Source organism: Thamnophis sirtalis, unplaced genomic scaffold (assembly GCF_051295495.1).
Source record: "Thamnophis sirtalis isolate CommonGarterSnake01/CBP01778 unplaced genomic scaffold, rThaSir2_p1.2 scaffold_6, whole genome shotgun sequence".
In the NCBI taxonomy this organism is placed as follows: Eukaryota; Metazoa; Chordata; class Lepidosauria; order Squamata; family Natricidae; genus Thamnophis; species Thamnophis sirtalis.
In genome coordinates, this window is record NW_028261386.1 from 66,246,514 (window position 1) to 66,259,917 (window position 13,404).

Consider the following 13,404-nt stretch of genomic DNA (forward strand, 5'->3'; position numbering starts at 1 on the left):
AGGGCAATATGCTTACTCTGTAAACCACTTAGAGGGCTGTAAAGCACTATGAAGTAGTATATGTCTAAGTGCTATTGTTATTGCTAAGTGCTTACCTGAGCCAGAAAGCATGCCTCAGCTTGTATATCTCTTTTCTGATTCTTCCCTTGGTGCTGACTTTATCTCTTGTTTTAGATTATATTGTACATTTCTCAAAAGATGAAGTTTTCATTTTGTTTAAAAAAAAAGTCTATTTTTTTCAATCAGAGTGATTGTTAATAATCTCAGAGCAACAAAAACTGAAGTACTATATGCATAACACAACATTGATGTCATTATTTCTTTTATTTTTCATATAAATTAACATTCTAAAAAAAATTGGAATAGAAACACTAAATACAATATTGCACATAGCGATCTTTGTTAAGTGTAGCATTATTCAGTTTAGAATGGCAATATACACACAGTAGATACTGAAGGGAACAGGAAATCTACAAAACAGAAACATGCTTCAATGTTTTTAAATGCATTTAAATGGAAAAAAATGCAGAAACAGCAAAAGACTATAAATTACATAAATACAAACATGAGTTTTAATCAGTGCTATTAAAATATGTTTTACTTCTTTAATTGCTTTTGATAGATCTTTTTGTAACAATCTTCTCTTTTCCCTTTCCCAAAGAAATAATTTTATTCCTGATGCTATTGGATCATATAATACAGTTTGGGGGCTATCCTGAAAGATGATAAGAGTTTCAAGCTGATTATGTAACAGGAAATCATTTCCCAGTGGAGGAAAAATATATTTTTTTAGTGATTGGTATTTTAAAAATTCAATTCCTGAGGTCATATTTTATGCAGCCCTTATGATTCCTGGAATCATATGTTAATCTCTGGCCAACCAGGTATCATATAGTGGGTTACATGGAGAAAAATAAATATTTCAAAACTTAGAAATTGCATCACTCTAGCACCTTCTATGCTAAGAGGCTTGAGATATATACATCGTTTCCCTACTTTTGGCTTTTTTTAAATCTTTTTAAAAATTGCTCTTAGAAAGTGTGGAGAAAATGTGGTAAACTAGATCTGCCCAATCATTAAATTGTTTTCAGCAGTTGGGACAGAAGTATTGCAAAACAATTGCATCTGCTGTACTTTTTGTAATACAAGTACTTAATAAAATGTGAGATCAAACAGAAGGAATAATCTTTGTTTTATCACCAGAAAAACCAAGGTTCTTAATAATCCTTCATAATTTAGAATGAGAAAAGGGAAAGATCTTAAGTTCTTTTATTTTTTTTAACTCAAGAGTTTGATAGAAAGTCTACCACAAATTTCCTGTTAATCTGCAAACAGTTTCTTCAATGAATATAATATTGAAATACCCGAGATTGTTTGGTATCTACCAAGTGAATCCTGTGCTTAACTGTGATTGGGTTTTCCCCTTTTTGTTTTCATTCCATTCATCAGTATCAGCAAATCATGGTCAACTTTGTCAATTATAACAATAGCAGGGCTGAATGTCATATTTATGACATATTTTGTCAGGAGGCAATGAAATAACTTGGAGATCATGGCTTAGAGTGTAAAAGAAATACTTTTACCAATTCAGAGTACACTTACAAGGTCAATAGGAAATAGATACAAACAGTTTTTGAGAAGTAATATTCTCCCTAATCTAAATGCAATGTTGTAATGTATTTGCTTTGGGGAAAAAAATCCTGCAGGAATGGAACATCTATGTGAAGTTAGATGTTTATAAAGTTTTCAGTATGTTTAGGACATACTGAAATACTGCTGCTTACACAGACTACTTTAGTCTTTATTAGTATTTTACCGTATAAATTGCAAAACAATGTTTGGATGAAAAGAATGTAGTATATGGGGTGCCTGTAAGAGAAAGACATCAAATGGCTTCCATTAATGGGTATCAATCGTGCACATCTGTTTATCAGTGAATTTTCATAGTAGTGAGCATAAACAGGAAACAAAATGCAAGAAACTCAAGAAAACAAATGGGCTGAATGGTAATATTTCCTTTCCCCTACATCCCCAAGGCATGATCAACTTATTGAGTCTGGATACAAAGACATAAGACTTTCTTCTTTCATATTTTCATACTTATCTTTGCTTTCTGAAATGAAGGACACAGAACAGAGTGAGCAAGAAGAAATTCAGTATTTCATAGCATATTCATAAATACTGAGAAATCTGTTATCACATCTAAAGGGTACCCCATTATTTTCACAGTCCTGCATCTGTTCAGTAACTTTGATACTGTACAGTATTACTCTGTTTCCTGGAAAAAAAAGTGCTACCTTCTTCTATGTATTCTATGTATGCATAAAACACAGTTGAAACATTTATCTCCCAATGGAAAACATTAAAAAGCCCTGCATATCAAAGTGGTTATGACCCACAGCCTTAGTGAATGTGTGTCTGACAATGGATAGTTTAAAAAAGTAGTTGCCAGGGAAATGTCACAGAATAAGACATTTGCTGTTACGAGCTCCAAACAAGACAAAGAACAATGGGGAACAATTTTTCTATAACTCAAAGATCAAAATTCAATTAAATCAGACTATTTAGATATGAAGCTGAGTTTTCCCCAAGACATAATCTCCAGATGCTTAAAACAAACCATTTATCTTGCACAACAGATCATTTAGAGCTATTTGGTGCTTTGTCTACTGCCGTCACCATCACTAGTACCTAAATCTAGTGAACTGCTTAGATTTATTTTAAGACCTTGCATTCATTTTCCACATCTTGGCTTAATATTTAACATTTTTTATAGATAGTAAGAATTATACTTACAATTCCAGAATCATGCTTTTGTTTTATATTGTAAAGTGATTTTCCTTTTTTCTGTCTACATACTTCTTCAGCCTCTTTAAGTCTGCAATACATAATGTTAATTCATCAAGTCAATAATCCATGCAAAATACAAGACATTGCACAATATGTAATTTCTATAGTTTAAATAATTAACACTGTTATAATTGCCTAAGTATATCTTCATGTGGAAGTTGGTTCAAAAAGAATCTAGAATGCTCCCAAATGTACTTTAGACTCTTAGAAAATTGGAGAGCAAAAATGAAGTGTTCTACTGATATCCTGCTGAACTTTATTAGATTTATATCCTGCTTTCTTCCAGAAATGTAAACTGTCCCAAAGCAGTCCCTTCTCCAATTTCTCCTACAACCACCACCACATGAATAGGAAGAGACAGTAAGTGACCTTAAGTCATTGTCACCATGCTTGAAGGTGGACTTTAAGTTGTGTTTTCCTAGTCCTAAATCCAAGGTATTTGCAGTTATATCACAACTACAAATAGTCTTCCACTGTACTGTATGAGTGTGTTTCTATGTCTTTATAAAGACTCCCTGACTATGTACCAATCCTTAAATCATTTTGGTTTTGAGGTAGAAAAACAAATATATAATGCTTATGCTACTTATTTCACATTTCTCTACTTGTTCTTTTTTCCTTGTTCCTATTACATTTTCAAGCCGAACATATCTAGAAGAATGAACTTGTATGGTATTTGACAAATAAACCAAGAACTCAAACATTTTTTGAAAGAGCCTCAACGGCATCTTATGCCACCCATTGAGGCGCAAACTCCCAACTCTTGAGTGAAACATTTTATTATCACAAACTCTCAGAATCTGAGAGCTAATGTTTTCATGAAAGGGAGGGTCTTTGGTCTGGCAAGACCTTACCATTCTTCTCATACAGTGATTTTGACTTATACGCTCATTCCGATATGCAGGCAATTTGTTAGCAGTTGTAGGGAAAGAACAGAGCATTTCAGGAGACAGTGTGGCTACACGCTAGCGTTTCTGGAAGCTGTCTGAGGCTTGTTTAGATGGAAAAATCTACAGTCCAATCCAACACATACACAAAGAAACTACTAAAACTGCAACAAGAAAAGTTATTTCTCTGATTTTTGTTCCGAGCAGATGGCGATGGTGAACTTGGCTATCTGAATAAAAGCATTTATTTGCAAGAGTATTTTCCCTCAGACTAAAATGTTGACAGAGTCCAAAGCCACAAACAATAAAATTAATGAAAATAATCATTGTAGGCTGTGTTGTGAGAGATAACTTAGATGATGGTTTCCCAGGACCAAACAAGATGCTTTTGGCATGGATGCAAACACAACTTCAATAAACTGTGCATATTTTGATTGTGTTTGCTTTTACCGCAGCACAACCCAGTAGTTAAACCACATTCCTGTTTTTTAAACCCTAATCTATATTGGCTGCAGCAATGGCTGAGGAAAACAGCCAGGGACATAAAAGCTTGCAGAAGATGCAAGCTTTAGGAGACCTAGTTGATGAATCCTCTTAGCCATAGCAACAACATGTTTGCTCATCTGAAGCCAAGGATGGCTGATCTGAAAAGGCTAACAGAGGCATAACAGAGTCTTGCCTGGGGCCTTCAGGACTGTATAGAGATATCCCACTCCCAAGATGGCAATACTTCTGTTTTTATGGAACATGACAGTCTTGGGAAAGAATCTGTCACACACAGGAAGAAGGAAATGATCCTTAGAAATAACATTAGGCAGGGTCTAAATGTAATTTAACCTTTTAATTTTTTGAAGGGTAGCAATAGGTTGTTTGGCGATGATCTCAGAAAGGCTGTGGCCACTTTATTACTAATGGTAAACTTTAGTAATAGTGATATGAAATAATCACTAATTTGAAGTTTTTAAAATCACAAGTAGTGCAATCAATATTTCAATATTGTTTTCTTTTATGTGTGACATACAAACTATGGAATGTAAGCATAAACTATAACTGATTAAGAAGAATGCAATAATAATTGTCCTGCTGATGCTAAATTCAGAATGCTAAATAAAACAAAGTAAAGTCCAGAATTTCCAAGATGATTTCCTTGGAAATGCTAGGTATTAGTCCAAGTGGAAATTTTAATAGTTCTCTTTTGAGGACAAAATGCCTAGAGTTAGTATTTAGGCTGGCTAAGCATTAAGGGAAATGTTTTGGGACAATCCAATTATGCAGAAGCAGGGGAAGCATCTCTTAATCCAAAATAAAGCCAGATCATTGATACTTAATATAAATAACATAGAGAACATTAAATTGACCCATGAAGAAAAGCCAAGAGGTGATTCAAAATTTCATTTGAATGAAAATATTTCTGGTCAAATTTGGGATAAGGAATGAATATGCACTTGGAAATGTTCACTAGTCCAACAGTCTAAAGATTTAATTGTTTATGACACCTACACAATAGAGACAAACAGAGCTCATATAATTTCTCCTTTAATGTTATTAATGTTAGGCATATCTTCTTCAAGATGAACAGCTAGACATGATTATTGCAAAATAAAAACATAAAAATTACAGAAAACTATTAGAATCAAGGGGATCCCCAAATAAGCTGTATATGATCTGGGTATAAATCAAAGACAGCTACTGGATAGAGGGAAGGAAGCTGTTCTGTCTATCAAAGAGAGGTGTGTGTTAAACTGCACTGGCTACCCATTGGTCTCCGGACCCGCTTCAAGGTGCTGGTCGTCACCTATAAAGCCCTACATGGCATCGGACCTGGGTACCTGAGAGACCGCCTCCTGTCGATTACCTCCCATAGACCGATCAGATCTCACAGGTTAGGTCTCCTCCAGATTCCATCTGCCAGCCAATGTCGGTTGGCGACTCCCCGGGGGAGAGCCTTCTCTGTTGCAGCCCCAGCCCTTTGGAACGACCTCCCCGTGGAGATTCGGACCCTTACTACCCTCAAAGCCACCAAGTCCTGGCTGCTCCAGCAGGCCAGGGGGCTTGTGAAATATCCAGCCCCACGATAACTGTGTAAATGTTGCATATTTTAAGGTGTTGTCTTGTTTATTTATCCCTTCCTTTGTTTATTGTGAGCCGCCCGGAGTCCTTCGGGAGTGGGCGGCATACAAGATCAATAAACTAACTAACTAACTAACTAACTAACTAACTAACTAACTAACTAACTAGAAATTTCAAAAAATGATAGGTTCCACTTCAGAATCACCGGATTGGATGTACATGGAACCCATGCCTAGTACTTAAGAATATTTTTGAAAGTTTATATAGGATTAGCACTTAGACTTATATACTGCTTCATGGTGCTTTATTGCCCTCTCTAAGCTACTTATACAGTCAGAATTTTGCTCCCAACAATCTGGGTCCTCATTTTACTGACTATGGAAGGATAGAAGGCCGAGTTAACTTTGAGCCACTCAGAATCAAACTCTTGGAAAAGGGCAGAATTAGTCTGCAATACTGCATTTTAACCACTGCGTCACCACAGCTCTTAAAGCTGATTACAAAGCCCTTTATTCAAAACATTTTCAAATTCTGATTTGAATAAATTCAAACAGATAGCAGAGGATTAACCTGGACAAATAGAACAGTTCCTTGTTTTCATCATAATGAAGTTGTTGGGTTTCTCCATCCCTCCTATTTACTGTCAGTGTATACAAAATGCTGGTTGTGATTAAGCCTGAAAACAGCATGCAAGATGAGCAAGATAAAAAAGGGGGGGGGAAACAGACTTCCCTGAAGCAACATTTTATCTTTTTTCTCTACCAAACACCAGCTGATTGTGGGTTTATCGTGGTAGAAATTCTCCCATCCTTCAACCCAGCCAGGAAAAAAAGACACTTCCCATGTGACTAAGCATTAATAATTTTGTCTGAAGAAATATCTCTGGGAGACAGATTCATTTCCGACTGGCTCCATGTAGGCCTGGAGCAGATACCTTTACACTTTGCCCGAGTCTAGTCATACATGACTAATTTAAACAGACTGGCAAGCCTGGAATGTTTGTGTGCTTGAGAGATGAAGGTGTCAGAGCAACAAGTCCTCTCAGGAGGACTTTAAGGAATGACTCCCATTCTTTCTTAAACACACACACACACACAGAGGGGGGGGAGGGAGAGGGAGAGAGAGAGAATAAATAAGACACTCTAACTTTCAATACACTCAAATGGAACAGTTGGAAAATGAAATGACATATCCCTACACACATATTTCATTTGTGTGCACAGGGGTGGGTTCCTGCCAGTACTAACCTCTTCTATAGAAGAGGTTCCACAAATCTACAGTGCTGTTTAGAACCGGTTCCAGCTCCCTCCCCCTGCCCGTCAGCACATCATCAACATGAAGAGTGAGAGGAGGAATTCTGGGAGTTGAAGTCCACAAGTCTTAAAATGTCAAGTTTGAACACCCCTGGGTTTTTTTCTAAAGGGTTAGGGGTGCAAGGGTCTTGTAACTTGACAGCTTTAAGACTTGCATGCTTCAAATGCCAGAGTTTCTCAGCCAATATTTTGGTTGCTAAGCAAGAACGTTGTTAAGTGAGTTTCACCACATTTTACAAGTTGGCCATGCCCACCCAGTCACATGATTGCCAAGCCACTCCCACTCAGTCATATGGCTGGCAAACCACTCCCACCCAATCACATGGCTGGCAAGCCACTCCCACAAAGCAGGCCACACCTACAGAAGAGGTTCTAAAAAATTTGAAACTCACCACAGGTGCACACATGTACGAAGGTAGACAAAGATGTGTTTCAGTGGTGGGTTTCCATTTTGTTTACTACCAGTTTGCTCATGCATATGCACTTGAGCTTGTGTGCGATGCTTCTGTGCTTGCGCAGAAGCATCTGGGTGAGTGGGTGGAGCCTCCCGCTGCCACCACTACCAGTTCGCCTGATCTGGGCCGAACCGGGAGCAACCCACCTCTGATGAGTTTGGAACCCACATCTAGTACTTAAGAATATTTTTCAATATTTAAAGCTGCTTACAAAGTCCTTTATTCATAATATTTTCAAATTCTGACTTGAATAATTTCAGACAGATAGCAGAGGGTTAAACCTGCTTTAGTTCCAAGACCCTAACATAGCATTTATCCATTTATTAATTTAACACTTAAATTAATAAGTATTTAGTTCCCAAGATTTATAGTACAGAGATTCCCATTTTCAATGGGTATTGAATATTGGATTTTAAACTAAAATCTACAAACAGTGTAATTTGCATTTGTAACTTAAAGATTGAGCCAACAGATCTGCAGCACACATATTTTTTATCAATAATATTTTCTTCACTATGATTAACCACAACCAAATTGTTTGATTTTTAAAGGCAGCAACCCAGTGGGAAGAATTTAAACTGGCAAACTGGCATGATTTAATTCCCACTCCACACCACCTGACTCCAATCTTGTTCAGAGGGAAGAGAGCTGCTTCTAAATTAATGCAAAGTGCTGGATGATCAGGTGACATCTCCGAATTAGTAAGATAATTTGATTCTTGAGTTAGCAGCAACCATTATTGGTGGGACTTTGAGGAAGGATATGTCAACCTCCAGGGATCAGGATCCAGAATGAAGAAATGGGCATGACATGGAAATTGTAAGCTGTGGAGGGATGTTGAGAGAAACAGGTATGTGCACAGAATGGGATGGAAACAACCGATGAGGAAGAAAATACTCACAGAATTTACCTATGCCCAGTTCTCAGCCTTAAGAACTTTAGCTACTCATGATTTTGTAGGTACAGTCCAAGTATATGGGGGGGAGGATGTCCCATGCCTCCAACCTTTCTGTCTTTTGATTCTCTCAAGAATGAGAATTCCCATGTCTCCAGGTATCTTGTTCCCAAGTCAAATTCATTGACTTCTCTTTGGTGGGTAATTTACTTTGAGAGCACATGCCTCGTGCTACAAGATTTAATGCCCTTCTTTGGAAGTAGCATTGACAGCTTACCGGCATGCTCCTTCCTATGCCGTGCATAGCTACACAATGCCAGACTTTAAATCGTTCAACAGCAAGCTTTAAATCATCCTGCCGAGTAATCTGTAGGGAGACATACCAGCCTTTCTTCAGAGGGAGATCAATGAACTGTGGAGACGTATTGGCCAGGAATCTACGCTTTCATCTAGAAGTACAACATGACACACCAGGTGCCAGCTTAACTGTTATTCCTGAAGAAGGAGGCAACTTTTATAGCAAAGCAAGTCCCAGATACATAATGGGGCTTGATATTTTGGAAGTCGATAGTGGAAAGTATTCTGATATTTTTGATTCAATCTGTGATAGACTTGGTGAAATGTGATTAAGTCTAATTTGCATTACATTTAGGAATATACACTTTGGAAAAATTAATGATTTGCAAACTTTTAATTTTAGCTTTAAAAAATTAAACTGGACTCTAGTACAAGATAAGACTAGTTTGTGGATATAGAGAAAGAGAATGTGAGCAAGCATTATAAAAATATTATGGCCATGTCTTCAATTTAGTTGGTGCAATTATCTTAACAAAGCAGAAACGAGAAGAAAAGGTTTCAGAAAAGAGATAATGTCTCCATATTATCTTCCTTAAATATACTGTCATGACTAAAGATACTAGTGCTTTTATCAGCTTTGATTAATCTAATTGGAAATGTTTGGGGAGAGGTATAACTAGCCCAAGTAATCCATGCTAAATCTGGATAATCACAACATACTGTACATATGACTGCTCCTGTGGATAAATCAAATGATTCAACCGGTACAAATCAGTTATCTGACTTTTGGCTGGTATAAAATGGCTTATACACATTCCAAATTTAAAACTATTTCACTGAACGTTTGGAGACAAAAATATCTAATCAGACTGGGATCAGACTGAAATGGGATGCCAAAAATTTAACTCAACTAAGCATTACCTGTTTGAATATCTTGCCAAAAAGGAATCATTACTATGCTCTCTGGGATCCAAACAGAGGCTGTACAATGAGTTCCCAGAAGATTTTCTACAAATTGAATATGTAATTTAAGAAATATATACTGCTAGTCTAGACACTGCTCTGGATGCCTTCATAGGAACTATGTCTGGGATGATTTAGATCAGGGGTGTCAAACTCATGTTGTCATGGCAGCATCATGTGATGTATCGGGACTTCCCCCCCCTTCGCTAAACTGGGTGTGGCCAGTGCGTAATGCATTTGGCCCAGGGGCTGAAAGTTTGACAGCCCTGATTTAGACCCTAAATATCTGAAACAGTGCTATTTTCATAGTTGCCATAGTTGGATTATATTAGTATTGAGGCCAGGCAGAAATATGTTTCTTTATCAAAAAAAATGTCACCAGATATATATATGAATTTAGAGACTGTCCATCTCACTCACAGAGTGACTCTGCATTTAAAGTAAGATATTTCTGACAAAGAATAATTTATTGATCTCATTTAATAACTGAAAGTCTACTGCTTCTCTAGACATGTGACTCCATGGGCAAACTACAGTATATTTTGGTGTTTCGGTAGCAAGATCAACATTCAATTGGAATCAGTTTTTTTGTAATTTAAGCCTATCATTCTGGCACCTTTGATCTAAAACCACAATATACAAATCCTGGCATTCTCTTTGCTGATAACAGTGTTATCATAACATTCTTTGGTATTTTTTTCCCTCAGCATAAATATGCAAGTCTTTTCAATTACTTTTTCTAGAACTTAGTTTCTACTTCCTTGATAAACCTTTGGCCTTCCCTTGATCTCATACTTTTTTCAGCTTTGGTGATCAGAAGGGGATACCATACTTGAAATGGATCTTGACCAGTATAGAATAGATTAGAACCACTACTTCCCATAATTTGAATGCCATATTTCTATTGATTTCTTCAGTGCTTAGGATGGAATTCATCTAACTCTGGAAACTTGAACTCATTGAAAATAAATATTTCTTGACCATGCCTCCGTCAACCTGGCTGTTCAACTTTATCCTTTCAAATTTTCTATTAGAATACATGGCCATTTTTTGGAGAAGACTGAATGAAAAATAGGAATATGGCGATCTATCCTTTTCCATATTACTTGCTAGGCTAGCATATTGACATTTTCACTAAACAGATTCTTTTTCTCTGAACATATCTGAAAAAAGCCCTTGTAGCTGTCCTTCACCCAGTCTAGGACATTTTGAAATTTATCATTTATAGTTCCAACTTTTGTATAATTTTCCTTGAAGACAGCCTTATTCTTTTGAAATTTCAGATCATCACTAAAAACTCTTCAGTCAACCACACTTCTTTTGATGCTTTTCTGTTTTTCTCTTGCACAGGCATTACTTAGTATAGTTCCACCTTTCTTAGTGTCTATGGAGATTCTCAGTCATTCAGATCATAGTTGTCCCAAAGATGCTTTTTCAAGAGGCAATTGGGCTTTCTTGTTTTTCTTTGAAGACCTTTCACTTCTCATCCAAGAAGCTTCTTCAGCTCTGAAGAAGCTTCTGGGATGAAAAGCAAAATATCTCTAAAGAAAAACAAGTCCAGTTGCCTCTTGAAAAAGCACCTTTACGCCTCCTGTCTTATTTATTTATTAGACTTATTAGACTTATATACCACTTCATAGGGCTTTCAACCCTCTCTAAGTGGTTTACAAATTTTTTTAGCAAATTGAGTCAGCAACTTGCCCCCACAGTCCGGGTCCTCATTTCACCCACCTCGGAAGGATGGAAGGCTGAGTCGATCTTAAGCCGGTGAGATTTGAACCGCTGAACTGCAGATCACAGTCAGCTAAAGTGGCCTGCAGTACTGCACCCTAACCACTGCACCACCTCGGCTCTTAGGAATGTCTAATCCTTACAGTTCTTTTTCCCACTAATTTTTCCTTGTCATAGAATCCTACTTAGCATTATTCTGTATTTATTAAAATACAGAATAAATAAGAATAAAAACAGAATAAAAACAGAATACAGAATAAATTTATTAAAATCCACTTCCAATCCAAGCTATGTATCTGTTAAATTTTAGTTCTTCTTTCAACTCAGATACATTATTATTACAATCAGTTATCTCCAGTGCAACATTTTTGCTACTTCTCTTTCATTAACTAAACATTCATTAAATATTAGCATTGTCATGGATAGTTTCCTTTTGGTATCTTCCTTCAGTAATTTTTCAGCAAGATAAGTCTGAATATTCTGGTGTGACAACACTTAGTAATCTGTCTCCCAATGGTTGTCATAATTACTTATTTTGACTCCTTTGAAAGATCTGCAAAATGCTTTCTGAAAGTATTTAAAATGATTCTAATTAATGTTTAAAAACTGCATCTTCTGTACCGTTAATATATTTGTTTTAAGCCATCCTACACTGTTTTTTTTTAAAAAAATCAATAATTTGCTATCTATGTGACATAAAGCATAAAAATAAATACAGAAGTCTCAATCAGAAGACAATTGTAGATTGCTGTTATGACACAAACAAACAAAAACTAGAAACCTTTATAGGAAATTCTGCAAAATGTGTTATTTGGGTTCCTAAGGAATGATCTGTATAAGGGCAATATTCTGTCCAGAAAATATCTTGTATTCCCAGCACTTTAGTTAGAATCTTCACCTCAGTTTTCTAAATCTTCTGCTGTAGCAGAGATAACAGTTATTAGTACTGAGAAAGTGCAAGGCCATATGCTTCTGTTACAAAGAAAGATGTGATCAGAAATGCAGTTGCTTCTTTGCCAGTGCCCCTCTTCCAGAGACTTAAGAGATGCTGTTCATTTCAGGAATAAAATCTTTCCCTTTCAATTCACACCCTGCCTAAAACCCAAGAGAAATGGTAGAGGATAAAGGGGTTAGGAAACCTTGGAATGAGCAATTAAGATTCCTGCCATCAAGTCAGAAGGATAAGTTGTTCTCTCTTAGCCAAAAGTGAAGAATAATGATGACTACTAAAAGAACAGAGTGCAGTCACACTCCATTGCTGTCAATGTTGAGCTAAGTAAACCTTTGGATACCCTCATGTATTATGAATGACTGGAATGTAAGCCATTGTTCATGCAAGCAATATCTGGTTACTCAAAGATTCAGCGCATACCACTCTGAATTGCGCTTAAAAAAAAAAGACCCCTGCATTTAAAATAAAATTCTGGAAAAAGAGGAAAAGGTCAAAGGTTCCAGAGCAAACTTAAAATACAGACAGCAGGTGCAACATTCAGATATGATGTCAATGAGAAAATGCACATGCTTTGCTAAAAACTAGCTTGAGATTCCCCTGAATCTGAATACAATCATCATATTGATACTGTGAAATAAAGCTTCAAGTTGGGCTTTAGTAAAAACTTATGTCATTAAATTTTTGCTTCTATTTCTGGGATGAAATGTAATAAAAGGTAAAGGTTCCCCATACACATGCATGCTAGTCATTCCTGATTCTAGGGGGCAGTGCTCATCTCCGTTTCAAAGATGAAGAGCCAGCACTGTCCAAAGACATCTCCATGGTCACGTGGCTGGCATGACTAAATGCCAAAGGCGCATGGAACGCTGTTACCTTCCCACCAAAGGTGGTCCCTATTTTTCTACTTGCATTTTTTATGTGCTTTCAAACTGCTAGGTTGGCAGAAGCTGATCAACTAGCTATGCATCTTAGCCACTGAGCCTCTGATCCC

At 36.7% G+C, this 13,404-nt stretch overlaps 1 protein-coding gene across 1 annotated transcript in view; it reads right to left on the reverse strand.

Moving 5' to 3' along the window:
• Window positions 1-305: 305 nt before the first annotated feature.
• Window positions 306-13,404, reverse strand: part of FMN2 (formin 2) — a 183,540-nt gene continuing 170,441 nt past the window's right edge. Inside the window, exons 17-18 of the mRNA XM_087718047.1 lie at window positions 2,797-2,878; window positions 306-2,113 (exon numbers count right to left, since the gene is read on the reverse strand). Of these exons, the coding sequence (XP_087574173.1) occupies window positions 2,087-2,113; window positions 2,797-2,878 (109 nt within the window). The 3' untranslated portion in view covers window positions 306-2,086. The remainder of the gene's footprint in view (window positions 2,114-2,796; window positions 2,879-13,404) is intronic.